The sequence below is a fragment of the Coloeus monedula genome (genome assembly GCF_965178545.1).
Source record: "Coloeus monedula genome assembly, chromosome: 5".
Taxonomy (NCBI): domain Eukaryota; kingdom Metazoa; phylum Chordata; class Aves; order Passeriformes; family Corvidae; genus Coloeus; species Coloeus monedula.
In genome coordinates this window covers 404418-431931 of record NC_138785.1, presented here as the reverse complement: position 1 = coordinate 431931, position 27514 = coordinate 404418, and the positions used below count along the sequence as shown (strand labels likewise).

Sequence of the window (27514 nt, the reverse complement as noted above, 5' to 3'; positions counted from 1 at the left end):
CCAGGGTGCGGTCAGTACTGGGATACAGTAGGGGTCTGCGGAGAGCTGTGGCCCCACCCATTGCTCAGTTGGAAGTTTACGGCTTTCCACTGTAATAGAAACAATTTTGACTTATGCTGAAACAAAAAGCACTCTATGGTTGCAGTTCAAACACTAAATAACGCCTTTCCAGGGTGACAGAATTTGCCCCTTGGGGTATTTTGTGTTTCCAAGAGGACAGCTGGGGTGTGTCAGACATCTCTTTTGGAAGCAACTCATCTTCTTTCTCAGGGGTCGTATATATAAGGATGGAAATAGTGAAATAAATTTTGGTTTGTGGAAGAACCTGGTGTTGGTTGTTTCATTTTTTCTTGATGAGGACCAGAGTCTATGCCCAGCTTGAGCATATCAGGTGAGTTCAGGTGTGTGTCTGCAGTGGCCCCGAATGGGCCTTGAATCATCACTGTTGGGAAGGGGGGGAACCTTTCTTAACCTTTGAATATCTAAACACCTTTGGTTTACAAGAAGGACTCTTTTCTTTTCTCAGACTTGTTTTGTTGCTCATGGGCAATGAGGTGTAAGAGGATTTGCACATTTACTATCTAGGGCAGTTGCGAGTGAGCTCCAGCTCAGTTTTGTAGCACCAGCATGCTGCTGGGCAGGCTGAGGGGAGAAGCAGAGTCAGGGATGCAAAGCCCTGGTGTGCATGGCTGTGCTTGGCAAGGCTAGAGCAAAGCTGGGGGTGTGTGGTGACTGCAGGCTGAGGTTGTCCTCCTGTGGATCAGGGAACTGCTGATGGCTATGGTTGCTGTAACCACCTGGTTATTTGGTGACCGAACCTGGCTGAAAGGTTCTTTGTTGCCCACCAAAGTAAAAACTCTCTGGGCCATGCACTGCGTGGTTACTTTTCTTCTTTAGTTGATAAGGAAAATCAAATCCCCAAAGCTCTTGATTTAAACTGGGATGTGAGAGGCATTGTCTCCCTGGAATGAAATAAACTAGTTTTTGGAACGGGCGGTCTTGACACTTTCTGTGCCCATTTGCTGTAGTTGCAATTAAAATTACTTTAATTGGTTATGTAGAATAAGCCAAACACTGCCAAACCCTACCAGTAACCATCAGGAAGGCAGCCTTAGGCTGGGAGCTGGTTTGTGGGTGGTGTTTCAAGGGTTTGAAGTTCTAGTTGTTGGCTGTTGGTCCTCACCAGGAATCCAGAATATGTTGCAGTAGCATCCAGTGAGGATATTCAGCATCTGAAAGTAACCAAGTACGTCATGCTCTTCTCTTGGCCTTCAACCATCAGTGTTATCTAGGTAAGCTTCTGGTTCTCACTGAGGTGACTAAGTTTCAAAAGTCGCGGGGGAACTGTGTTACAGGGGTGTGCTGTTTTACTTTTCAGACAGGTTCATGTCCCCAGCCCCCGCTGTTCATTGTGAGCAAACGCGCAGCAGAACGCCCTGCGAGCTGCCCCACCATTCAGGCCTGTTCGGGGGCCCGTTCCAGGTGGGAAAGGCAGGCCGCGCTGCGGATCCCGAGCACTACGGGGCAGAGCACTCGCAGCTGGCCTCGGGCCGGCCTGCGCGGCTCCGGGAGCCCCGCCCGCGACCGCGGCGGTGCCACGTGGCAGCGCAGGCGCGGCGGCCGCTTCCGCGGGGGGAGCGGGAGCGCCGGGCCGGGCCGAGCCGCCATGAACTTCTTGCGGGGCGTCATGGGCGGCCCCAGCGCCGGCCCGCAGCCCTCGGGAGCGGACACGGTGAGCAGGGGGCGCGGGGGGGCCGGGACAGTCCCGGCTGAGGCCGCCCTGTCGCCGGCCGCGCCGGTGCCTCCGACAGGCCCGGGTGGTGCCCGGTCCTGCTCGGGGCCGTGAGCTGCTGGCTGGAACGGGAAAGGAGCAGCTCTCCTCTGCGGTGCCTGCCCTTAGGCTGTGTGTCGGGAGTGTCCCCTGCAGCCCCGGCGTGCTGGCTTATCCCCTGTGTTGTACGTCCCCTTCCAGATCCAGAAGCTGTGTGACCGGGTGGCTTCGTCTACGTTGCTGGATGACCGGAGGGATGCTGTACGTGCTCTCAAGTCATTATCCAAGGTAAGTAGCCAACTTCCTGAGTAGCGGCGTGAATTTCAAGTAGCTTTGTCGGGTACTGTTAAAAAGGCTTTGTTTGGTGTTTGGGCTCGACCATTTATCTTTTTTCTCTCCTCCAAACAGAAGTACCGGTTGGAGGTCGGCATACAAGCCATGGAACACCTCATCCATGTTCTCCAGACAGACCGGTAAGCATCCTGCAGCCACTTTGGGCTGCTGCCCGACCCTTCTCTGCTGCTGACACAACAAATGCAGACCTGATGCCCTGTACTGACAGCTGGGAGGGCAGCTGGGCTTCTTGGAACTCCTCTGCCACCTTGGCTTTTTGTGCTGGTAAATGTCCTCAGAGCCTATTCGGGAGTAAAAAGAACAGAATTCCAGGAACCAGAATGAGGGACAGAAAGACAAGCTGTAGAGTGAAGGTACTACCAAAGTGTGTCTTAATGCTTCTCAGGGGCATCTTTCCACTGCTGTGGGAAGGTGAGTCCAAACAGATCACATTAACTAAATACACGGTCTTAAATACCCCAGATCAACCTGTTACTGGGCAAAAGGTGAGCCAGACAGAATTAAGAGGAAAAGAATGAAGTCAGCAGGCACGTGTTTTTGCTGGTGTGTGTTAAAAAACAAGTTGGGTTCAGGTAAGCAGGAGATCGGGACTCCAAGGCTGCTGTTAAGACAGATGCATGAGTCTGAGTGCTCTGTGGGGACTAGAATGTAATACTTACGCACTCCAGTGTTTGGAATATCTTGATTATCCATCCTTGCAGCCACTGCTGTACCTGATAGTGCCCACATGTTGTAATGTGGAACCTGTTTGCAGTCCTTGGATTTAAGCTTCAAATACTGCACATACTTGGTATTTAGGTAGGCAAATGCATGGGGATAGTCATTCAGTCTGGATTTGAACATCAAGCTCGTAAATTTTTATGAGACAGTCAGAAGGCTGTGGAATACCTAGATGTACATACACTGGAAGGAGGAGCAGGTCCTTTGATGCCAGTACCAAGGAGAATTAGGGAAGCTGCAGTTCAGTGTCTGGAAGGAGGCCTCCTGCTCTAGTTATGGATACAGGATGTGAAACCCTTCAGAGCTCAACCCAGGGCTGCTGGTTGAGGCCTTTCTTGCCTGGCCAGTTAGGCCAGCTGGGAAGAAGGTGTGAGGCTGCTGTCTAGGCAAGTCGATGTTATTCCTATTCTGCAGGCTGGGTAGTTAAAATTCAATGTCTGACCTGGTGCAAACAGTGAAAGGGAAGGTTATAGGAGTAACTGTCACAGATGTGAAGGGGAAGCCCTTTAAAAAACTAGGGTAAGGAGCCTACTTTCATCCACTTATCTGCTCTGAGGGCAGATTTGAACTTTGAGAAGGGAGGTGTGGCTCTACTAATCGAGTTGAGAAGGCAGCCTGAACCCTTCAGGGCAGGGATATGAGGCTTTTCAGTGCTTTTTGGGGTCCAGTCGATCCTTTGGAATTTGTGTGTGCTGCGATTCTGCACATGTCTTGTGTGACTCAGGCTGCAGTTGAAAGAAGTAATAAGTTCATGGGGGTTTTCTGGGTTTTCAGCTAAAGATATGTGGGCTTTGAGATGTTGCTGGAGTCATTTGCTATTCCCTGTTTGGTGGGCCAGCACATCATCTGGGCCAGGTGTTTGGTGCTGTGGCTTCTTGAAGGGAGAGTTGTAGTCCCTGTGTATGATCAGTGCAGGTGTTAACGTGTGTTGGGGTTTGTGTTACTGTTTGGTGTCAGTAATGGTAGAGGTGAGGCTTTGGGGACTCTTTCAATGGAAATCAAAGCCAGTTGAACTGATGAGGTGGTTGATAAGGGAGTCACAGGCTCACCTGTCCCCAAAGCCCATTGTGATGGGTGTATTGAACTGGGAGGCTGCTCTTTTGGTGGGTGCCCACAGGTCTGATCTTTGGACCTCTCCAGCATCCATCTGAAGTGCCCTGAAGCTTTCTGCAGAACTGGAAAATGCTCTTTTCCACCTGTTTTTTTTTTTTTTGCACTGCAGCTGCTTAAGAAGAGAAGTCAATGGCTGACTGAAGTTATCTTCTCACATGTCACTGTGTTCATGTAAATCATGTACATGTGCTGGCCTGTGGTCCCTTGGCTGTGTTGCTGTGAAGTTTAAGATGACAGCAGGTTTAATTTGATTAGAAAAATCTAACTGTGTCCAGTTCTCAGTTCCTTGGATGCTGGGGTCTTCCTCTGAATTAGTTACAGCCTTTACTCTGAAACAGCAACGTACTCCTCCTTAAGTGGAAGATATTTTTCCACTTGTTAGACAGTTTACTTTTAGGTTGTGGGAAATGGTCTCCTGCTCAAGTGCTTAAAACTTGTTCTATAGGAAACTCATTTCTTTAATCTAAGTTTGCCAGTTCTGTGAATTGGACATCCTAGAGCCTGAGTCAGCTTCTACGTGTTCCAGATTTAAATACACTAGAATTCTTATGCCACGTGTTTATTTTGTAATATGAAGTAGTGATGTGGTAGAGGACTTCTGCTGACTTCTTGTTGAGATGTTGCTACATCCCATGAGGGATTATTTTGAAAAAAATTTGCCGTTTGACTGTAGAACAGGGCAATACCATTTAACTGTTGGTGTGAGAGAAGGTGCTGGAGTGAGAAGTCAACTTGATCCTTAACTGCTTTGTTTGTACCTATATTAAAAGGTTTTTGAATTTCAGTGTGATGACTGAAAGAGCTGAAAGAGTGTGGAGTCTAATATGTGGACCTAAGAGAGGGCCCTTTTTTTCCCCTGAGGCTCAAGTGTCAGTTATCCATGTGCAGGACAGTCGATGCACAGGTGCTTTCATTTCCACAGGTTCTGCTCTGCTGTTGTTTGTGAACTTGGTGGGGCCCTGGTGTCTCGTTTGAATGCTGTGGAAAATCACCACTAGCAGAGGCAGGTTGGTTGAGGTGGCTTGTGCTGAACTGGTGCACTGCACAAAGGCTGCCTCTTATGGATGCCTGAGAAGCCCTGTTTCTTGACTGGTTTTTACTCTAGAGTAAAAGCTGGGCAGCTTCAGCCTGAACAGAATAATCAATGAGATGTGGGATGCGCTGAACAGCAGATGGTGGCAAGGCAGTGAACAGCAGAGGTGGGATGCTGCTGTCCTCATTTTGTGATGTCTTATCTTTCAACCAGAGAAACAAGGCCTGCTTTTAATCATGTGTACATTAAATTTGCTTATCCTTTTGGAACTGCTGTAGTTTCCCTAACAGGGCAAGTTAGAAAACCCAACAAGCTGCAGCTGTGCTTTTCAGATTTCCAAGAAATAATTTCTGTGTGTTTTTAGATGTGGAATTGCTTCATTTCTATGAAAAGGAAAGCATAGACTTTGTACTAGTGTGTTGAAGAACTAAAATGACATCATCAGGCTGGAGATGTGATCATACCTGCTAGATGAGACTGTTTTCATGGACTGTAAGGTTAGGTGGTTGTTCAGGCCTCTGCTCTGAACCAGCCTAGCAGCCTCATGAAATGCAATTTTATCTTTAGTGTGGAGGCCTTACTTGGAATGCCCTGGAGACCAGTGAGAGTAAATACTGAGAAGCTGGAGTGAGACAGCTTTTTTTGACTATCTTCTTTTCAGATGCTTGATAGTCATGGAAATGCTGTGAGGTGTGTCCTTCTGCACTTGGATACACCTTTCTCTGTGATTTTAGGGGGTTTTTTTGGTGTTTTTTTTTTTTTTTTGATGGACTGTGCTTTCATTCTTTTTTGGTTTAAGAGCAATAAAGCAAGTAGCAGAAATAGTTATATGCTGCCCCATAAACTCTTGTGCTGTGTCTTGTTTGTAGTGTAGGGCTTACAGGTAGTTCAACCTTGGTAAAACAGAACAAACAGGTCCCTCCTGAAGCAGGGCTTGAGAGGAGAGTCTGGGTGTGAGCAGGTGAACTAATGCTTTGGGGTTAGCAAGGCTTCCCTGCAGCTTCTTGGGGGTGCTGGAGTTCAAAACCCTTTAATAATTAGGTTTAGTGGGTTTGGTGACATGGATGCTGCCTGTTTGTGAGAATCCACAGCTGTTGCTACATTGCCCTGGAGCTCTGAGGTTTGGCTCTGGTTCTGTCTGACAGTGTAGCAGGGAAGGTCCCACCTGGGAAGGTGCGGAAGCTTGTCTGCAGCTTCCTTGGGTGATCTTCTGGCAAGTCTGAAGCATTCCCAGAGATTTCTCCTGGAATAGGAGCCGGCTGGAGGGAGTGAGTCAGAAAGTTTAAGCCACACCTACGAAGCTTTCTGTGGTCACCTGGTGTCGACAGACTTCCTGAGGCTCACCGGAGGGAGTGGAACTGGGAAAAGGAGCTTGACTGTTCAGGGAGCAGACAGCTCATGGTTATGTGGTGCTGCAATAAATCTGTGCTTCTTACTTGGCCTAGTGCTGCAAAGGGAACTGCCTGGGCAGAAGAGCAATGTTCTAAGAGTAGTTGGAAATAAGTCATTAAAGAAAAGTGGTTCTTTCATTTGCAGTTCAGATTCTGAAATAATTGGCTATGCTTTGGACACACTCTACAATGTAATATCGAATGACCTAGAAGAGGAGGAGCAAGGTAAGCACTTGGTAGTAATAGTTGTATTAACTGTGGGGTTGCTTTCCTTGGTGCTTTGTTCAAATTATCAGCTGTAATACTGTGATTTACTAATGCTTACCTAGACTTGCTTTGTTACTGTGTATAGCTCTTAGGACAATGCTAAAGATCTTTTATGCAACTTGCATTAAAGTAACACTCGATCTCTTGCTTACTAATTTTAAAAACTTTTTGTTCTGTGAACAGGAGTCAGGTTGGAATGGGATAACTTTTTTTTCTAGTTTGTAAGTCCAGAATCAAGTCCTTCTTTGCTGTTGGGCAAGGGTAGTTCTGGCTGTTACTGTCAAATGAGACTTCACTATCTCACGATTTAACAAGAATGTTGAGATCTAAAATCTCAGGTACCTGTGATAAGGTGCCACATATAAGTGTGAGAACCTTTTTCAACCCTGCTGCAGCAGTGGAGAAAGATATTTAGAAAGATTCTACTTGTCTTTGTATGGCTGGGCTGTGAAAATCCACGCCACCCCTTCATTTTTGAAGGGCATTAAACCAGTCTCAAAGGCCAATGAATGTTATTCTAAACCATGTTTCAAATTGTGCTTGGCTTTCTTTTCCATGTTCCTCCAGTTCCCCATCTTGATTAAAAAGGTTTAGAACAAGATCAGAGTTTCATAGTGCTGGTGAATTCATGTTTGTGGTCAAGGCCGTGATTATGGACTGGACAAAAGTGTTGGCAGGTTTTTCTGAAGAGCAAGGAATAGTCCGGCTGGAGTCGTGTGTGAGAGATGAGCAGGGTTGTAAGGGTTATGGAGTGCTTCACTTTAACCCCTGCTGTAAGAACTTCCTGCAGGAGAACTTCTGGCCGCTGTAGGAAGCTGGGATGGCTGCTTTGGAAACCTGAGCTTATGCCGTAATTTGTTGTGCTGTGTGGAAAGCTGTTCAACTTGTAAACCTGTCTCTTGTTTCTTTTTATTTTATCTGCACTGACAGATGACTCTGAAGGTAAAAGAACCTTTACTTACATAAATATGGCACTTTGTTTTAGTCCTAGTTGCTACTCCTGCCAGTAACACTTGCTGCCATTTAAAAAGGACACTGTAAAAACTTGTGCTGGAGCTCAGGGAAGGCATTTTGCCTTCTGCTTTATCCTTACTCTTTGGAGCTCAAGTGTGTTTCCAATTTGATTGCTCCTGTGACTTGGCATGTTGAATGCCACCGGATCCCCAGAGACTGCAGTAATGGTAAATTCTTGATAAGGGTGTCAAAGATGTGCAGCCCCAAACTGATAGGATTTTAAGGGGCTAAATTTTGTGAACAGAGTTTCTGTTCGCAAGAAGCTCTGAGGCTGGACAACAATGTGTGAGCTGCACATGAGCATCCTTCACAGTGTCTCTTTTAAGCAATGCATGTTAAAATACGGTGTTCACTTCTACCCTAGGTCACCACTAATGCTTTGCATGTTCTCCTTTTGAAACTGATTTTATCTTTTAAAACTAAATTCTTTTATTTGCAGTGCTGCTTTCTAGTGAATTGCTGAGAGCTCATCTTAATAGATGGAAGCTGTTGGCTTGAATTGAGGTAGCCCTGGGAATGCGTAGATTTAAGGAACAATTATGGATAGAAGGCTGGTTGCAAGATTTCTGGTGTAACTGGGAAATAGTTTCCCTTTGCCTGTTTGGTTTTTTTAAACATAGTAGAAGAAATACTTGAAAAGAAAAAGGCGATTTGGCCCTTTCATAGAAGAATACTGAGCTAGAGTAAGAAAAACCAACTACAGCCTGAGAGGCTGTGTACACTGCTCAGGTTTTGCCTTAGCACCTGGAACTTGTGCAAGGCCAGCACTTGGCATCAAGAGTTCAACCACTTGCTATTTGCAGCTGAGGGTGGGACATGATGTTGAGTCACAGCTCATGGAAAAGTCCAAGTTAAAATATTTAATTTTGAAAGTAAAATGTTTAGGTTTTTTGGGCTCTCTCTCCTTGGCATGCAGCTAGCTACAGGATGTGCAATCCATGTGTGAGTGATTCCCAGCTGAGTTGCCTCTTATTCTTTAGCAGCAAGTGCAGAAGCTGAACTTGTGTGGAGTGTTTATCTTCATTTATGTAAATGAATATATGTCAGTTCAGGAATGGCCCAGACTTGCTAAGACCCTCAGCTTCAGAGAGGTCACTGTTGGACTTAAGTCCTGCTAGGGGCTACGTGCCTGGGCTAGAGTTACTTTGCACAGTCTGTCTTCCCTTTGATTTTTTTTGTAGTATTTCATCCTTTCTGCAGCTAGAAATTTAGAGCTGTGTTGCTGCTCCTCTGCCCCTGTGGTAAGCGATGTACTGCTAAGGCTGCTTCAAAGTGGAAATACAGCTCTATGACATGAGAAATGATCAGCTACTCTGGTGTCTGGGAGGCCAAACAAATCTTTTGCTGCACTGGAAATCTGTCACAAGTAGACCTTACAGAGTGATACCTTGCAGTGAATTAAAATTGTATCCCTGGCACCAGGCTTTCCTAGTAGTCTTTTGGTTTCTCTGTTTTGCTGTAGCCCAGGAAGGTGCAGAGTGTGGAGATGGTGTGTGGTCTTTGACCCTTTTGGTAGCTGCTCACGTGTTAGTGGTTCATTAGCCTTTCCTTGATAAGGCTATAAATCCTGTATTTCAAGTAGGAGGAAAAAATCTGAAGACTTTTGGATTTGGTCAGAAATTGTTTTGCTTTACTATTTATTTTCTGTTTATTTCTACTAAAACAAACCCTTTCCCTTTGACTTAAGAATTGCTCTTGCTCAGTTTTTCAGCTGACATTCCTTAATTATGTCAGCCAGTGGTACCTACATGCCACTGTTCTGTGGGACAGTTACATAAATGGTCACTCAGCCTAGAAAAATAGCACTGGTGCAGAGATGCTGCTTGCATGGGGTTTTGTCATTTTGTGGGATACTTTCGCATTTGTGTTTGCCTTGTGTTCAGGCAACAGTGATGCATGAAATAATTATGTGAGACAATTCATGTGCTAGGCCAGTTCTGTGTAACTATAGAGTGAAGAATGGAGTGGCACTCAAGTCTGGCACATTTGAAATCACTTCACATTCCAAGAGTGAGAGGTTTTGATGCTTACCTGTGTGACTCTTCTCCCTTCCTGATGTTTAAGTCTTTTTCCTATTGCTAAACCCAGCAGAATAATTAAGGTATTGGGGCCATTTAGCTTCAGATGATTTATATTCCTCATGCTTCAAGGCTCTTGGTGCGAAGTGTACTTTGCCCATTGGTGTAGGGTACTTATGAGGGGCTGCTCTCTTGGGTTAGTGGAGCTATGTGGGGATGTAGCTGCTGAGATTCCAAAGTTACATTTAGAATAATGTAGGCTTCTTGTTGTGAAAAGCTCGTTTTGGTGTTTGTTTTGAAAATAATTCAATTAACATTTATAACAGTGACTCAGTCTTTTGGTCACCCATGGCCTTATTTTAGTCAGAATAAAAATCACAGCTGCTGAAGTTGTTCAGTTGTGTTGTAATATGTTGGTTTTTACTGTTGCAGAAGAAAACTCAGCAAAACAAGTTGATGATCTGGGGAGTCAGTTCACAGAGATTTTCATTAAACAGCAAGAAAATGTCACTCTGCTGTTGACTCTGGTGGAGGTGAGTAACTGTGTCATGTTTAGGCTGCTGAGAGATGGGTGGTGCTTTATCTAATGGAGAGAGCCATGGTTTTGTCCTCTAGTGAAGTTGATGTGACGGGTGACGTGTGCCAGGATCCAGTGAAGGCGGGGCTGGAGGTGAGTCAGGACTGATGTGCATGAACACCTTTGGGCGCAGCTTTTAAAGCAGGGGAACATGGAAGAGAATCACAGAACTGTTTAGGTTGGAAAACACCTCCAGGATCATAGAGTCCAGCTGTTAACGTGGCACCACCACGTTCACTGCTGAACTATGTCCCAAAGTGCCACTTCAAGTGTTTCCTGAACACTTCCAGGGGTGACTCCACCACTGCCATGGGCAGTCCATTGAATGCCCAGCCACCTTTCCAGTGAAGAAATTTCCCTGAATAGCTAACCTAAACTTCCTCTGCTGCACCCTGTGGCCATTTTCTCTCATCCAGTTCCTTGAGAAAGGGGTTTAGTTACTTAATTAGAAACAATAAAAATTATTGCTCCCCAAACAGCAGTGGTTGTCCCTTGTGCAAGGGTTCTTTTTCAGATGATCATTAAATCATGATGAGACAGTAATGAGATGCAGTTCAAGTGGAAAGGGTGACTGCTTTCCAGCAGCATGATATTTAACTCATTTTCCAATGGTTTTGTCCTCATGTCCTGCCTTTTTACTTACAGCTGTTAAAATTTTTGTTCCCAAACTAAGAGTATGATTGTGCTGGAGAGAGTGAACAATACAAGTACTCTCTTCTTTTTTTCCTTTTTAGTCCAACTTCAGTAAAAAACATGATATTCCATTTTTCCCGTGTGGAACCTATGCTGTGCTTTGAGCAGTATTAGGCATCTGTCAGTGTATCTAAGTTAAATACTGAGGAGTTAGTTACTTAACTTACTCCTTTCCATACTTTCAGGAATTTGATTTTCATGTTCGTTGGCCTGGAGTGAAGCTACTGACATCTCTCTTAAAGCAGCAAGGGCCTCAAGTGCAGCAGATCATTCTGGTCAGCCCCATGGGTAAGTGCTTGAATCCATTGCTGGTACACTTGGGGCTTGATGCTCAGCAGACATGGCAGAGGCCTAGAGGAGTCTTGAGCAAGATGTTTTAAAGACCTCCAGTATGAAAAGGCTGTACCTTTTCATGTTTGTTTTTTTTTTTAACTGTTTCTTGCAGGTGTTTCCCGCCTCATGGACTTGCTAGCAGACTCCAGGGAAGTTATCCGCAATGATGTAAGTACAGAGGTTCTGAAGGGCCCCTTCCATCCTCTCTATCCGTGTATCGAGGCTCGAGGAGCCAGTGGGGGCTGTAGACGTGCTCAGTTGTGGGGCGTGAGCGTGTGCCTGTGACCCTGGCTGAGGATTATGCTGCTGATTCAGCATCCTTCCAGGAGCTGTGACTTGTGAAAAGCAATGGAGCTCTAACAAAACGCACGTTTGATTTCTCTTCTCCTCCACCTGTCAAGGGAGTCCTGTTGTTACAGCAATTGACCAAAAGCAATGCAGCCATACAGAAGATTGTTGCCTTTGAAAATGCCTTTGAGAGACTTCTGGATATCATAACAGAGGAAGGAAACAGCGATGGAGGTACAGTGGAGTCGTAAGACTTAGCCTTGTGCTTCTGCAACTATGAGCTGATGTTTCCAGGCTTACCTTAGGGGGTGGTTGGAGCTTGGTCAGTGGGAAAAAGGATCACAATTTATAGAGTGGTTGGAACAAGAGAAGCAAAACCAGGTTGACTAGGTAGCTGTGTTTCAGTGTCTTTTGTAAAATTGGCATACTTAGTTAAAACATCAGGTCACTCCTCTGAGCGTGTGTGAATGAGTTAGTGTGCTCTTGCTTGACCTGGGCCTGTGCATGTGTCTGCTTGGAATGGCAGTGTCAGATGTGTATGCTGCGTTTGTCACTTACTGAGTTAAGCATCTGCGTTCTTCCCGTGAGATCCTTGGATGCTTGGAGTGGCTGGAAGTAACAGCTTGCTGAGTTACTTCAGCTGCACTAATAACTTCAGTTTTCTGCTCAGCTCCTTGACAAGTCAGTCACCTGTTGGGAGGGGAGAAGAATTTTAAACATGAGCAAAAAACAAATGCAGCACTTGAGGGCTTTTTTTGTTTTTTACTAGCAATACATGATGAGTTTACTACAGTCTGTTTCAGTGGCATGGCAGGTTGCTGTTCCATGACCTTTCTGTGGGCTGCAGGAGCAGTTAATGCTTCTCTCCCAGCTGTATTGCTCCAGGTATGTTGGCATGGAAATATTCAGCAAACCTTTGATTTAAAGCTGCTATTTTTAGGCAGCTAATAATTTTGGGAGACTTGTTATGTAAATTCCTAGGTGCTAAGACTTCTCTGCTTTGCCCCAGCTACTTATCTGTTCCTCTGATAGGAGGAGCCTGTATCTGAGTGTAATCCAAAAACTAAAGAGTAGCTTTGAGGTTTGAAGATGGTAGGCAGTGATTGAAGAGAATGAATGAGAGCCAGGAAGAGCTGCTGCCTCAGTCACGACACAGTTCAGGAGGAACTTCATTTGAGTGCATTTGATAGGGACAGTGTGGTCTGACTCTGGAACAGGTGAACTTGAGGACACAAAGTGATGGTGAGGTTTTGTGGGTGGCTTTTCCCATTTACCCACTTAACTGATATGAGCTGTACATGCTTTGGAAATTTGCTTTGGACTTGTGGAAGAAAAACTATGGTTTCACAAGTTTCATAGTTCATGATCCAAGCCTAATGTGTGTTAAGAATGAAGAGCTCAGAAATGTGTGCTTTGTTCCATCTAGAACATCCTCAGTGTATGGACAAGCTAATTTGTTTGTGTGGCATGTTTTGATTCACCTTGTGATTTTGTCTCATCAGGAATAGTGGTGGAAGACTGTCTCCTCCTATTGCAAAACTTGTTGAAGAATAATAATTCGAATCAGAATTTCTTCAAGGAAGGTTCATACATTCAGCGTATGAAGCCTTGGTTTGAGGTTGGAGATGACAACTGTGGGTGGTCTGCACAGAAAGTGACTAACCTTCACCTGATGCTGCAGGTAAAATGCTGTTACAACTCCTCGTTACCGATGCCATCTCTTTGTCAGCTCTTGTGCAGTGAGAAGTGTAATGTCACAACTGTGAAATCCATTTCTTCAGCTCTGAATTAGCTACCAGTGCTCATGAGCTGTGCTGCTTTCAGCACAAACCATGTCAGAGGTGAATCTGTGATGGCTGGCATATTGCATAACTTGATGTCACCTGAGATGTAACAGTGATTTAAACTAAAAACAGAATTAGGGGTGTTCTATGTAAAGAATCCCCCGGTATGAAACTGAAAATCAAGCAGCTGTACGTAGCAATGAGATAAGCATTCTGTTCCTTGTCTCCAGGCTCCATTTTAGGAAGCAGTTCTATTTCAGTGAAACCTCAACTGAGCTTGGCTTTGTGTTCAGAAGGTCCCCAGCTCTGCTCACACAGCAGTGTTTCCTTCTCTGTAGCTTGTGCGGGTCCTTGTGTCCCCCACAAACCCTCCTGGTGCCACCAGCAGCTGTCAGAAGGCCATGTTCCACTGTGGGCTCCTACAGCAGCTCTGCACTATCCTCATGGCCACCGGGGTTCCTGCTGATATCCTCACAGAAGTAAGAGGGGCCAATGGATGGAGGGGTGGAAATGTTCAAATGGGTGATAACAGCAGAATGCAGGGATAACCAGCTGCTGCAGAGACTAACTGCATATTTGCTAAGCAGCTATTTCAGATGCTGGAGATTTCAGCTTCCCTCATGGGCAGCATAAAGAGAGGAGTTATTTACATTGTGTTCTGCAACCAGAAAGGGTTTGGATTTGCCTATTTCTTTCCTTTTGATTTCAACATATCCCAGACCAGCTGAATTCATTCATGACTTTCCCTGGTTTGGGGGTGGGTTTCTTGTGTTTTTATTTTTTGAGAGTCTACAAATAGTCTAATTTGGTAGGCTTCCAGTGACGAGGGGTTTTAGATTCTAGAAAAGCCCTGCCAGCAATGTAGGATGAGGGGTTTTTCCCTTGATAAAGCCTTGTGCTTGGATGGAGTGTGGACTGGTTCCTTTATTCCAGTTCTTAATTTCTTAAAAGGTTTCACCTTTTCACTTTTTAAAAATGTCCAGTTTAGCTGTTGTTTAGCTGGCATAGCAAAACTGATCTGGCATACAAAATGAAGCTGGAGGTGACTGAGCTCTCTGTCCCTTAACCTTTGCTCAGCATCTTTAACAGCTGTTAAATGCCTTGATTTCATGCACACTGGTTTTACTTAAGTCTCTCAGCTGAGACTTGGAATGCTCATCTTTTCAATACTGAACTGTCAGGGTAATCTGGAATAATTTTGAGGCATCTGGGTGGTAGCCCATGACTCAGATTTAAACATGGATTTAACTTTTTTCTCTGCCCTTTCCCTAGACCATTAACACTGTATCGGAGGTCATCCGAGGATGCCAGACAAACCAAGACTACTTTGCCTCTGTAAATGCACCTTCTAACCCACCAAGGTAGAGGAAGTAAAGTGTTTTAACTCTGTTAGGTGATAATGTATTGGTATGGGCAATCGTAAGGCTTTTATAAATTTCACACTTGGAATTACAATCCAGAGTAACAACTTCAAGTTCATGTGGGGTGTATTGGATACAGCATTAAGGTGTCAAGTGTGTTTGCAGAGAGATGAGACCTAGAACTGGTATTATGTGGTACCTGAAAAGCAAATGAACAATGGCTTAGAAGTCTTAGATTGGGATGCGCTGCCACTGTCAGCCAGAGGACAGTCCCAAGAGGATTTGGAGGCAAGAGAGACGGATAATCAATCTCTTGTTCTGTGTATAAATAGCGGAAAAACTTTTAACACCTTGGGTTTTAATACCCTTGTTTGAAGTAATAATAGATGCAGTGGTAGGCCATGGTATCTTTCCTTACCCATGGAATACAGCTGTATTATGTACCTGCAGTTGTTTTCATTCCCAGCTTAGTTCTGAAGGCTCTTCCTTGCTTTCCCAACAGGCCTGCAATTGTAGTGCTGCTCATGTCCATGGTAAACGAGAGGCAGCCATTTGTGCTGCGCTGTGCTGTTCTCTACTGTTTCCAGTGCTTTCTGTACAAAAACCAAAAAGGACAAGGAGAAATTGTCTCAACGCTTCTGCCATCCACTATTGACGGTAGGCCAGGGCACCATCTCTGCAGTGAGTTCTGAACTAGCACCTGTTTAGTGCACCAGCTGGTGTCTCATGAAAAGTTATTTACCTTCTGCTAAGTGACTTACCCAGGCAGGGCTATTTGGCTTAGATTTGTCTAAAACCTCATTAGTTTGATTTTTTTTTTCCTGTATTCTAGCTGTGTTGTCTTAAATATTTTGCCATTTATGTGGCTTGTTTTAATCTCCCTTGTACCTCTTGGCCTCTCTGGTAGCTACAGGTAACTCTGTCTCGGCGGGTCAGCTGCTCTGCGGGGGCCTCTTCTCCACGGACTCTCTGTCCAACTGGTGTGCTGCCGTGGCCCTGGCCCATGCCCTGCAAGAGAATGCCACGCTCAAGGAGCAGCTGCTGCGGGTCCAGCTGGCCACCAGCATTGGCAACCCGCCCGTGTCGCTGCTGCAGCAGTGTACCAACATCCTCTCACAGGTACAGCGCTCCTCACCCTGCTACAGCACGGGTGTCTGGGGGCAGTGCCCCTCCTGGGCAGGGGCATCGTGGGGACACGAGTGCTGCCTTGATGAGGAGGATTCTCTTTTGCAGGCTGTTTTTTAAGCTTTGCTTAAAGCTCCTTCAAGGAGAGGAGAACAGCAGCAAATCTTGCTTTTCCATCAGATTGCTGCTTGATGCTGCCTATTCTCAGTTGGCCCCAAAGCGTCCCGGCCCTAAATGTCGTTTAAAGGATAAAGTCAACTGGCAGAAATCCCTGGTCATGTTGGGGTTTTTTTGCTGAAGAAGTGCCTGTTTGGTACTTAACCTGAACCTGCTAGCTGGAAACATCATGAAAAAAACAGGCTGTCATGTACTGATGGTTGGCTTTGTGCAAAGATAAAAGCTTTTTTTGAGCTTGTTCAACGTGTTAATACCTGCTTTTGCAAATGTCAAGTGAGTGAAGTTCACTTCCTGGCCCATGCCTCCTTGTGACACTCACCTCTGTTAGAGCCATTCAGGGAAAAAGCCTGTGTAGTAGTAAAGAGTTGGTTAACTCTGGTGGCACTTAGACTTTCCTGCAAGTGAAAACAATGGCTGGAATTCTGAATTTGTTCCTATGACTTTTCACCTGCTTTAGCTAAAAATAGCCAGTATTCATTTTTATCCTATTCCTGGCATTTCTGTGTAAGGTAAACTTGAGTCAGTAAAAGTGCTTGTGCTTCTTCAGCACTACATGATAAAAGGGACTCAGATATGGGGGGATGTTTCTGAAATGTTCCACTTGAAGGTTCTCAAGTAATATGTGTGTAACTTGCAGGGTGATAAGATCGACAGACGGGTATGTATTTTTTGGCACAGCTTGTGCATTTTCCTGCCAAAAGCAGGCCTTTCCTCTTGTCTGGGGTCTGCTGGGGAGGATTTCTTTAACTGCTTTTTGATGTGTTTCCACTTACAGCTTTGTGTTGCAGTGGTTTGGGTTTTCCCGGGCGTAACAAACTCTTGGTGCCTCCAGTGGAATCTCTGGGAGTGCTCCCCAAAACTATGGGATCCGTACCTTGGGCAGCACGGGTGCTTTCTTTCTAGGGGGCAGACTAATTGACCATCTGTTCACATAATAGGTGTGCTTTCTTGTAAGGAAAACTAAAACTGATAGAAATAGTGTTTTCTGAATGGCCTTGTAGCAAACAGTTGGTACCATCAGAAGTGGGGATATGCTGCTGATGTCCTGACTGCTAAAAGAAAAACTGTCTAACCTGCCTTCCAGCCTGCCTGCCTTCCTAACTGGGAATAGCAGGGATCTCATTATGAGCATGTGACCCCTGAAGAGTTGTTTCATTTCCAGGCTGTTACTTAAAACACAGCTGAGTTGGTTATTGGTGGCACAAAAAGAAGTGTTTCTGTTGTAGAACTGTGTTGTGTTTTACCCTGTTGATCACAGCTGTCCTGAGGGGTGGTAGGGCTGGGTTGTTACCGGCACTGAACTGTGGAACAGCAGCCATGGGGAGCTGTAATGTGTCAGAGTAGGTGTTATTACCATGGTATGTCTAGAAAATAGCTCTGTTTTAGAGAGGATGAAAATCCTTAGGCAGAAGGCACCAATTTGACTTCAGCACAAAAAGCAGTGCTTGACAGCAAGTATGGTTTGCAGCTGCTTCCAGCATATGTGTGTCCTGAAGTGCTGGGCTGCACAAGCAGAATTAACTCCCTGTTTCTCAGGAGGGAAGGGACACTGGTACCAATGCTGGGGACAGTTGAGCTGTGGCCATGTGCTCTAAGCCCAGTGCCAGTTACAGGGGTTATTCCTAGTGTGCATGGGCTGGCAAATCCTTCTGGGACAATTAGAGCCAGTATTTGTAAATGGGGGAGGGAACACTTTTCTTGGTTGCCATCTGAATGTTGGATGAGATGGATGCTTGTCTTAGCTCAGCTGGGCCCAAATACCTGCAGCAGAGACAAAATTGATCAGACAGTCAATTTGGAGATAAAATTAATTTTGTCTAACAAAAATAAAATGCTGCAGTTAGCATTTGCCTTGCTGGCTTAATGTGCATATTGTTTGAACCAAAGGCCATGACAGGATTATTGTTCTTTTACCTAGAAAATAATACTAGGAACACCTGGCAGTTTTCAGTCAGCAGGGGAGGTCTTGGTGATACGTCTTTCCCAGGGAATCCTTACCTGACTAAATGTACACCTTGTTCCTTCTTTTACAGGGGTTTTGTGTGTGTTCCTTCATGTCACCCTTGTATTAAAAATGCAGAACTAACACGTTATGATTTTATATTGGTGCTGATTTGTATTGAGTCATGTTTCACATCTTGTGTTGCTTGCTGATTTGCTCTGAAAACAGTTCAACATGAACGGTTTGATCCTTGTTTTATCCAGCATTAAAGCTGTTCAGTATAACTAACAAATGGGTGTTTGGAAAGACATGACTTGTAGTTCATAAAATGATAAGGTGGAAGAAGGTGAGTTCTGATCCAATGCAGCTTGGGTTTGTATTTTAGTCCTCTCTGTGGAAAGGTAATGATGGGGATGTTTATTCTTCACAGGGCAGCAAAGTACAGACCAGAGTTGGACTACTGATGTTGCTTTGTACTTGGCTGAGCAACTGCTCCATTGCTGTCACCCACTTCCTTCACAATCCAGCCAATGTTCCTTTTGTATCCTTGACTTGCTTACAGAGTAGAACCCCTTTCTTAGACATTACTTGGGTTACTCATGTTCAAGTTAAATGTTTCTCTAGATCAGTTTATGGGGATTCTGCAAAACAGAAACTGCACTGGGCCAAGAGAGAAAATGAGCCTTTTGTTGCTAGTGCTCTGTGTACACTGAGCTGTGTGTAAGATGCACATACCAAAGTAGTTGAAAACTGTTTGTCTGCCAGCCAGGTGTGTTTTTAGTGCATCAAGCTTGTTGGTATTTTTAGTGTGAACTAAACTTACACTGAAGAGGCAGGAAGAGTGCTTTGTACTTCTGTAATTTCTGTGCTTGTTTTTCAGGAAAAAAATAATCAGGTACTTGAGCACATAAAGCTAAACTGGCACTTTATCTACACTGCAGGAGTGTTTTGGAACAAGTAAATCTCTCAGGTTAAACAGCTACTGACAAATCTATGGGAAACCACTGATTACCCAAGTTCTTCAAAACAGGAGTTAACTTTGCAAGGGTTTTGTCAGCTCTTTTGTCTTACTTCCTAACAAAGCTTGGGTTTGTGTGTAAATAAAAGGAAATGTATACAAGGAGAAGTGTTACATTTGTTGTGATTATGAAATATCTCCAATATCCTTATCAAGAGTTCTAGCTCACAGGGCAGATAGCTGAAAACCTTGGAGAAGAGGAGCAGCTTGTCCAAGGCCTGTGTGCACTTTTGCTTGGCATTTCCATCTACTACAATGACAATTCCCTTGAGAATTACAGGAAGTAAGTATGACAGAGAAATAACAGGATGGTAGGGAAAGGTTCTGTGAAAGGCAGATGGTGGTTCAAGAGGCTTTTAAGTGGCACAGCAGTAGGGTTAAGACTTGAGACAGATATGAGTTGTATCTGCAGAACCCACCTTGAGGGAATGATGGGTTCACTTCTTGTCCAGTTGTTGCCCTGTCAATGATTTGTCTCTTCCTTGTAGAGAGAAACTGAAGCAGCTGATTGAGAAGAGGATTGGCAGGGAGAACTTCATTGAGAAGCTTGGCTTCATTAGCAAACATGAACTTTATTCCAGAGCTGCTCAGAAACCACAGCCTAGTTTCTCTAGCCCAGACCACATGATGTTTGACCATGAATTTACAAAGCTGGTAAAGGAATTGGAAGGTGAGATGTTACACTCATTTCTCTAGGTTTTGTCATAAACTGATGGATGAGCTACCAAACATCCTGTTACTCTTTAGTGTGATGACACTAAAGATTATGGTAATAGCTCTAAGTAATCATATACCCAAGATGCAGTTTAAGTGTTCAGTAAAAACACTCTGACTGGATTACCTGATGTTCTTGGGTGAAATGATTATCAATAGATTCTGTGAGTTATCACACTGGCCAAGACGTGTTGACCTGTATTCACATAGAAACTCAAGTATTGAGCACATACACTGGTCGTAGAAGCTTCATTTGCTGAAGTACATAATCCAGATATTTGCTGTTTGTATTTGATAAGTTAAAAAAGATAAATGCTGAAATTCTTGTCTTGTTAGGAAATGGACACTTGATTTAGTCTGTGCTTCACAGATTGTCATCATCCCTAACATCTGACTGGTGTCCTGTTTATTAATATTGCTCTAAACTTAAATCAGTCTAGAGAAAGAAAAAAACCTTAAAACAGCAGTTGTAAACATGGATTTGCCCAAGCAGTTTCATCTGCATGTTGCTCTTGCAGTCCCAAGTCTTTCACTTACTTGCAAAATGATTTGGGCTGCAGCTGTAGTGGGGCTATACTGCCAGTAGAACACAGCTTTTTTGATAGCAAATACTCAAAACACCGATTAACTTGTCTGAAACAGAGTAAAGCAGTAAATGTGCAAACTGCAATAAAATCACCATTTCTATTAAACCTTCGTGACAATCCCTTTTTTAATGTGTGGGTGGAGTTTCTAATGCTATGAACTCAAACTGTGAGGCAGTGAGACTTTTTTGAGGACCAAGATGTGAACTGGGCTCTAGTTGACAGAAACTGTTTCTGACAGGTGTTATAAGTAAAGCAATTTACAAGTCCAGTGAGGAAGATAAAAAGGAAGAGGAGGTCAAGAAGACATTGGAACAGCATGACAACATTGTGACTCACTACAAAAAAGTCATTAGAGAACAGGTAAGAGGGAGCTGGACCATACATGTGCCTCTAAAAGCTGTTGGTTTTGTCTTTTGGAGGTGTTGCGATGCACTTAGATCCCCCTTGTTCCAAAACAAATAAGGAATCTAGCAATGCAGAAATGCTTCTAACAGCACTGATGTCAAGGTTCAACTGAAATGTCAGTGTTTGGAACACCAGTTAATTTTTTTTTTTCTTGGGGTACATGCTCGTACCAGTGTAGGAGCGTTTCTTTTCAAATGAGAACCCAGAGAACTTGCAGCTCTTCAGAGATGCAATTCTTAGTTCTGTGCTCTCACTTTGATGACTGATGAAATGGGGCTGTGTGAAGAAATGGTTTGTTGGTGAAGTTTGGGTATACCTGCGGGGATTGGACTCAAAACCTTTTTCCAGGGATAGTTAACTTGTGTGGTTGCTGCAGCTTAGGTGGAGATGCAGAGGAGCAAAGCTAATTAACTTAAACTGCTAATGGGAAGCTGAAGCAGGTGTTTTGAGATCAGACCGTGGGGTACATAAGGCATTAGGGGCACTTCAGAACTACCAGAGGCTTTATTGAACATGTGATGTCTGTAGTTAACATGATTTCTTAGAAGACTCCTGAGGTAGTAGACTAAACAAATGCAGGCTTTAGTATGCTAGATAAAAATGACAATTGGCAAATTTCCCACCTTTCCCTTTCTCCTCCTGCTGTTGGTCTGACAGGCAGCTGTATTTCCTGGGTGTTTTTCCTAGGCATAGCTATCTAGGTTTGCAGGTGGCTTTCCTGCTCATCTGTCCCATGTAGCACCAAGTGGTGGAGCTCAGGTTTTACTGCTTTCCTTCACCTTCCTGACAGGATTGTATTTGAGAGTTAGTAGTATAACTATATATATATATATATAGTATTGTGCCTTTTTTTCTTTCACAGGACCAGGAACTTGAAGAACTAAAACAACGAATCAACACTTTAACATCTCAAAATGAACAGCTCCAGGCTACAGTCACACAGCAAGTGTCTCAGATCCAGCAGCATAAGGACCAGTATAATCTCCTGAAAGTACAGCTAGGTAGGCTTCATGAGTAACAATATAAAATCATCTTGCTTGTGCAAAGATGTTGTGATTTCTGGCAAGCTGCAGCAGAGCTCCAGCAGAGACAGCCTTGTAGGTGTAAGAGCTCACACTTTCTGTGGGAGCTGCTGGGAGAGCCTGCCTCTGCCTTGGGTAAAGTTAATCCAAATCGGTTGCTGCCTGTCCGGGTTCAGAACATGACCCGATGGGCCCTGGAATGTGCTGAAGTTTGGGTCTGGAACGGAAGTGTGAATTGGGGAAGATGGTATGGCAAATGTGCAAGATGAAGCCTGTTACTGTCACTAGAGAAATTAATTTCATATGTAAATCAGGGTAGCATGTTCTCCTTATCCCAAGGTGAAAATGCTGGATAAGCTGTACATGACATGATTTAAAAAAAAAAAACAACTCCCTGCATGATTGCTTATGATTAAAAACACCTAAGGAAACAATTATCTTCAGAATTTGCCCATGCTGTTACTCTGGATGAACTGAACGGCTGAAGCAGCAGGCAGCATACATACCTGAAGGAATGGCAAATGAGAGCTCTTCATAGTTAATTCTTTTTTATATGTAGAGAACTGTTAAGTCCTGTGCTTTGCTCCTTTAGTTGGAATGAGAAGGGCTTGTATTGCCTTGTGGGGCAGGAGCAGGATGGGTAACAAGTACTTCGACTGGTGTGCTGGAAGCTAAGTTCTAGAATTGCTTGTTTGACCTTTGTTGTAAACTCTGGCTGTTTAGGAAAGGACACCCAGCATCATAATTCCCATGGTGAGACATTTCAGATGAATGGCATTCAGACAGAGGAAGTGAGCAAATTGAAAGAGGAATTGGAAGAGTGGAAAAACAAACATGAGCTGCTGCAAGGGCAGTTAAAAGAAAAGGATTCTGTGATAGAAAAATTGGTAAGTACTGTCTCAGTGGGACTTGATCCAGCTGCCAATTCCTGGTTTCAAGGATAACTTGCCTTAGGCTGTGCATGTCCTCATTGTGGTGGCAGCCAAGCCATCCTGACAGATTGTGTGCTGCAAATAGGGAATATGGTGGGAGATGGCTTGAGCAGAGCCTTGTCTGCCTCAAACTGCTGCCAAGCAGAATCGGTGCAGCTGTAGAATCAGTGCTTTATAGCCTGTTTTCAAAAGAGGGTGGGGAAAAAATGGTAGGGATGTGCTAGGAGCTTAGTGCTTTGTCACAATGCAGGGCAGTGTGTGCTGTGTTTATTTGGTGCATGTCTCCTGCATTTGCACTGGTGGCACGTCCTTCTGCACCCACCTTAAAGGACAATCCAGCTGCTCTCACTTTATCAGAGAGCTTTGATGTGCATTGCTCAGCCTGCTTGCAGCTTTGCTGCTGGGAATTGTGATAATGCAAGAACAGCTAGGGTTGTTTTGACATGACTACATTTAGAGTTGTAGTACTAAAGCTGATTTTCTGTTTTCTTACAGAATTCTTCCCAGCTGGAAATGGGAACTACAGAGCAGTCTTCACAGACCAGCAAATTTGGTGGCTTGGAGCACAATAATGAGCTACAGAAGGTGAACTTGTGGTATTTCAGCAAAGCTGGGGTGAACAGGGGTAGCTTGGGATGGGAAGGGAGCTTTACCCTTCAGGGAGGCACGCTGATTCTTGAATATGTTGCTGGTTTTGATCAGGTATCTTCGTGATGACGGTCCTAATCTTGGAGCATCAAGGTTATGCATCTAAAAATGAATAGGTTGTTTTCACTAAGCAGGTTTGAGCCAGCAGAAGGCACTTGAACTGACTGGCAAAATGTGTTTATCCAGTGCAAAAAGGATGTTTAAATGTTATGAAAGTTTCCAGGTATTAGATGTACAGCACAGAATAAGTGTCTGAACTGGAGATTCAGTTCTTTAAGGTAGCTGTTGCTCAAGAAATACCTGGCAGAGTTCCTCTCGTTGGAGAACTAATGGTGCCTGGATTAGTAAGTCATCATGGGTGTCTGCACCAAGAAGGGCAGTGCACAGAGGCCACCAATGGGAGGTGCAAGTGGTATGAAACACCTTTGTAAAAGTCACTGAGGCTCATACAGGTGCCTTGGTTGGGCATTGCACAGAAAAGAGTTGGTTAAGAGCAGGGTGGACAATGGGGCACATTGCTGTCTAGGCCTTTCATTTAGGGAAAGAGCTGTTGTGGTCCCATTTAGAGGCAGCTTTGCTGTTACATTTTGCTAGTATGAAGCAGTTAGTCTGGGAGCATTTAGGCTCAGGCAGATTTCATGTGAATATCTTGTTTTATCCAAATTAACTGAAAAGTTTTGTCTCTGTTTCCCAAAGGAGTTAGAAATGCTCAGGAGTCAGATACAACTACAGTCTGCGGAAATCTCTAAGCTTCAGATGGAGAATCAAAAGCTACAAGTAATGGTACTGGTGAATAAGTTGTTTCTTTTACCCATGGGAACTAAATCTTCAAGACTTGCTTTCCTGCTACTGTCTGTAACTACTGTCCTAAACCAAGCTTGCTTTAAGTGCACACAGATTCCATCAGTGTTTCAAATTAAGTAATGAGTTACCAGACAAATCTTTCATGACTGTGGAGGGGACTTTTAGTCAAGTTAGTGCTCTCTGATGGCACTGGTCCTCAGTATTTTTAAGCTATTATCAACTACTGGCTGTTCCAAGCTTATACTCTAATTAAAGGAAATAGCCTTTTTGAGGCACAACTGTGGTATCTTACACAGGAGACAGATTGTTATTCTTACAAACAGCTGACGATACTATTTTCCAAGTTGATGTACAGCTGAAGGGCAAATGATAGGGGCATCTGTCTGTGCAGGCCTCCAAATGCTGCAGCAGTTTTTTGGCTGTATACTGCACTGATGAGGCAGTAAAGCCTTGTGGCTAAGTAAATGTGACTGTCTTCAAAACTAATAAAGAGCTTTAGAGAGGGAATGTTGGGCTACAGAGCCTGAGGAAGTTGTCCGAAAATGTTCCAGACACTTCAGCAGCAGAGCTAACAGATCAAGCTGTGGGAACATGGGCCCCATGAGCAGTTGACAGACAAGTGTGTAGTGTACCCATGGTCCGAGGGATGCAGGCTCAGCTGCTCTGCGGAAAGATGCTGTTGCACAGGTGCTGGTGGCCACATGTGCCTGTGAGGCAGAAGTGTGTCTTGGTGTCCCACCAGCTGTCAGACCACCTCAAGGCTGTCCCACATCCTACTGCCTCCCTTGCTTGGAGTACTGGCTTAAGTGTTCTCCAGCTGGAGAGGCATTGGTCTCAAATTTGTGCCATGTGGCAGTTGTAGCTGACAGGCAGCTGCCATGTTTTGGAAGTAACTGTGTAGGGCTGAGATGAAACTCCTGTTATTTTTAGTAGTCTTATGCAAAGAATTGCATCTTTAGCCTAATAAAAAGACTTCTGTGGCACTTCAGAAGTATCAGAGCAAAGGTGGATTGCCTGTAATAGGGTCTGCCTAGAAAAACCCCTAAAAGCCTTTCAAGTGCAGCTGCTATGAAATGAAGGTTTCGCCTTGTGTTCTCCTTGGTGTGGTACTTGTGTGTGAGTCTGAGACCCGAGGAAGCTCAGATGTGTTTGCTGATGCCTTGCAGCATGGGGTGTACGTAATCACAATACTTTGGCTATGCTGTAAAAAAATAATATGCTTTTAAAGAAATGACGGTGTAATGGCTCAGCTTGCTGTCTTAGTATGTGCAGCACTGAGAGTGAATTCCTTGTTCACAGACTACAACTGCAGATCCCATGTTAGGAGACAGTGGCGCAACAGCAGCAACCGGCTCGGAATTGGAGGGACGACTGGAGCAAGAAATAAAAGAATTGAAGGTGGGTAGTGGATGAGCATGAGACCAAGCCACTGGATACTGGGCCTTCAATTAGGAGGCTTCTACAGTAGCCAAAGCTGGTGGAAGTGGCTTGTTTCTTCAGCATCCTCAGTGTTTTCAGGCTCTGGAGGGGAAACTGCATGTCTCCTTTATTTTTCACTTGGGAAATGAAACCTTGTCTGCCTTTAAGGAGTTGGTAAGGGCAGTCTAGGGTGTGTAGCTTTACTCTGACACAGACAGTCCAGTTTGACTGGAGGAAGGTAACCACTGTTAATATTGTTCCTACTTTATCGAAGTTGTAATCGTTTGGGTAAGGATGTGTAAGTGTGTGTGGGAGCAAGGCTACAGGAACCAATGGCGGGACGGAGCTGCAGAAGGTTGTATGTAGAATGTGTTTGTAGGATACAGGGCTTCAGCTTTTCCTATGCTTGTATTGTAACTTGATGAGGATTTTTCCTGTTGTCAGAGTGAAGTCAAAGCTCTTTTGGAGGAGAAGGAATCATTAAAGCAGCACCTGGACTCATCCAGTAGTACGGTTGCTATATTGCAAGATGAGAAAAGTAAATTGCAGCGTGAAGTTGCGGAATCCAAGAAAGAACAGGATGATCTCCTGGTGCTTTTGGCTGACCAGGATCAGAAAATATCTGCACTGAAGATCAAATTGAAGGATCTTGGTGTACCGGTAAGCAAAGGAATGGATTCAGTGAGTTCTTGGGTCTGAGGCAGGTCTGGGCATGGTAATACTTGATCCAGAAAGTCTGGTGAGGCCCCTTTCTGTAAGTAGAGGCAAGTTAAATGTACCAGAGTTACTTTTTCAACTTCTTTTGGCAGCCATCAATGAAGGATGACCACTGCCTGTTGTCCCCAGTGGCCGCCATCTTTAGCAGGGAAGTAAAGAGCCATGGCCATTACAAGATGACAGTTGCATTTGATAAGCATTAATTGATCTGGCATAGTAGCTTTAGGTTATCTTTAAGCTTATTTGCACTCGGCATTTGTCTTGCCTTCAAAAGGTTGCATCAGAATAAGGGGTATGATTGCTCTCAACAGATCTTGTATTAATTTCAGGTTGAAGATGAAGATGATACTGAATCTGGAGATCAAGGGGATGAAGATGAGGATGGGGATGAAGAGGAGCAAGACTAGAATGCTGTTGTGTGTTACCATGAAAACTAGATTGCATTGCTGTTGGGGAAAAATCTATTACTGGTGTACAAAGGAAAATGTCTGCTTATGGGAAGCAGATGGGGAAATGACAACCATGGGCCTAGTTACAAGTTACTCAAGTGTTGGAAAACCCTTTGTATTAGGTAAAGCAAACAAAAACCAGTTTCAGTTCTACATGAATATCCCAAGTTGTACTTGTTTAGAAGTTGCTTCAGACACTGTTTAAAGCAGGGGATGACAATGTTGCTGCCTTGGTTCATTGTCATTGACAGTTCTGTGCATTTGTCTATGGTTTTAACTTTCCTGAGCTCTTAACATAATTAAATGCAAAAGTATTTGGTTTAACATCTGTCACATGGAGTCATTCCCCCTGCCTTCAGCATGGAGCTTCAGTGTAGTTTGTGGCTTCCTCTCGAGAGCAGTGGCAGGCAGAAGGGTTGGGGGTGGCCTCTGCCAGCCTGGGGGCTGGTTCTGGGGGTGCTAGGGGTCCTGCACACAGATGTGTGCCTGGACACCTGCCCTGGCTGCACTTGGAATGTCCTGGGGAACCACAGCGTTCTGCTGATGGCGTGGAAGAGTTTTCATTGAAAGCTGTGCAAGAAATGTAGCCTTGGGGTGAAGAATTGCTGTGGACAACAATGACCAGTACACTCTCAGATCTAATGTGCTACTGAGTCAGCATCAATCTAAGTTAAGATCTTATTGACTACTTCAGTAAGGAAATGAAAACTACTCTGATTTATATAACTTATTGGCTCTTTATGAGTAAATAAAATAAAATTTTAAAGGAATTGAGAATGGAAAATGCATCAAATTCTTTTTTTTTGGTAATAAAGAGAATATCTCTACTTAGTCCTAA

General features: G+C 44.3%; 1 protein-coding gene across 4 annotated transcripts; it reads left to right on the top strand.

Annotated features, from left to right (window-relative positions):
* Positions 1–1611: 1611 nt before the first annotated feature.
* Positions 1612–27514, top strand: USO1 (USO1 vesicle transport factor). Of its 4 annotated transcripts, none has more exons than XM_082281752.1 (26): positions 1612–1732; positions 1973–2059; positions 2180–2244; positions 6528–6607; positions 7580–7591; positions 10114–10214; positions 11137–11239; positions 11397–11452; positions 11686–11806; positions 13081–13253; positions 13695–13835; positions 14629–14717; positions 15220–15374; positions 15625–15836; positions 16657–16677; positions 18392–18502; positions 19144–19262; positions 19468–19649; positions 20519–20640; positions 21548–21686; positions 22431–22594; positions 23135–23224; positions 23984–24070; positions 25391–25489; positions 25955–26170; positions 26557–27514. In XM_082281752.1, the coding sequence occupies exons 1-26, from the start codon at positions 1667–1669 to the stop codon at positions 26632–26634; spliced, it is 2889 nt and encodes a 962-aa protein (XP_082137878.1). In that variant the 5' UTR covers positions 1612–1666; the 3' UTR covers positions 26635–27514. The 4 variants fall into 4 exon arrangements, with proteins under 4 accessions (XP_082137878.1, XP_082137877.1, XP_082137876.1 ...); XM_082281751.1 differs by having other exon boundaries at positions 13075–13253; positions 15631–15836; XM_082281750.1 differs by having other exon boundaries at positions 13075–13253.

Coding starts and splice junctions, on each gene's coding strand:
- USO1 (XM_082281750.1), top strand. CDS start 1,667: ATGAACTTCTTGCGGGGCGTCATGGGCGGCCCCAGCGCCGGCCCGCAG. Junction 10,215..11,136: donor TGCTGTTGACTCTGGTGGAG/GTGAGTAACTGT, acceptor CCATACTTTCAG/GAATTTGATTTTCATGTTCG. Junction 11,240..11,396: donor CATTCTGGTCAGCCCCATGG/GTAAGTGCTTGA, acceptor TGTTTCTTGCAG/GTGTTTCCCGCCTCATGGAC.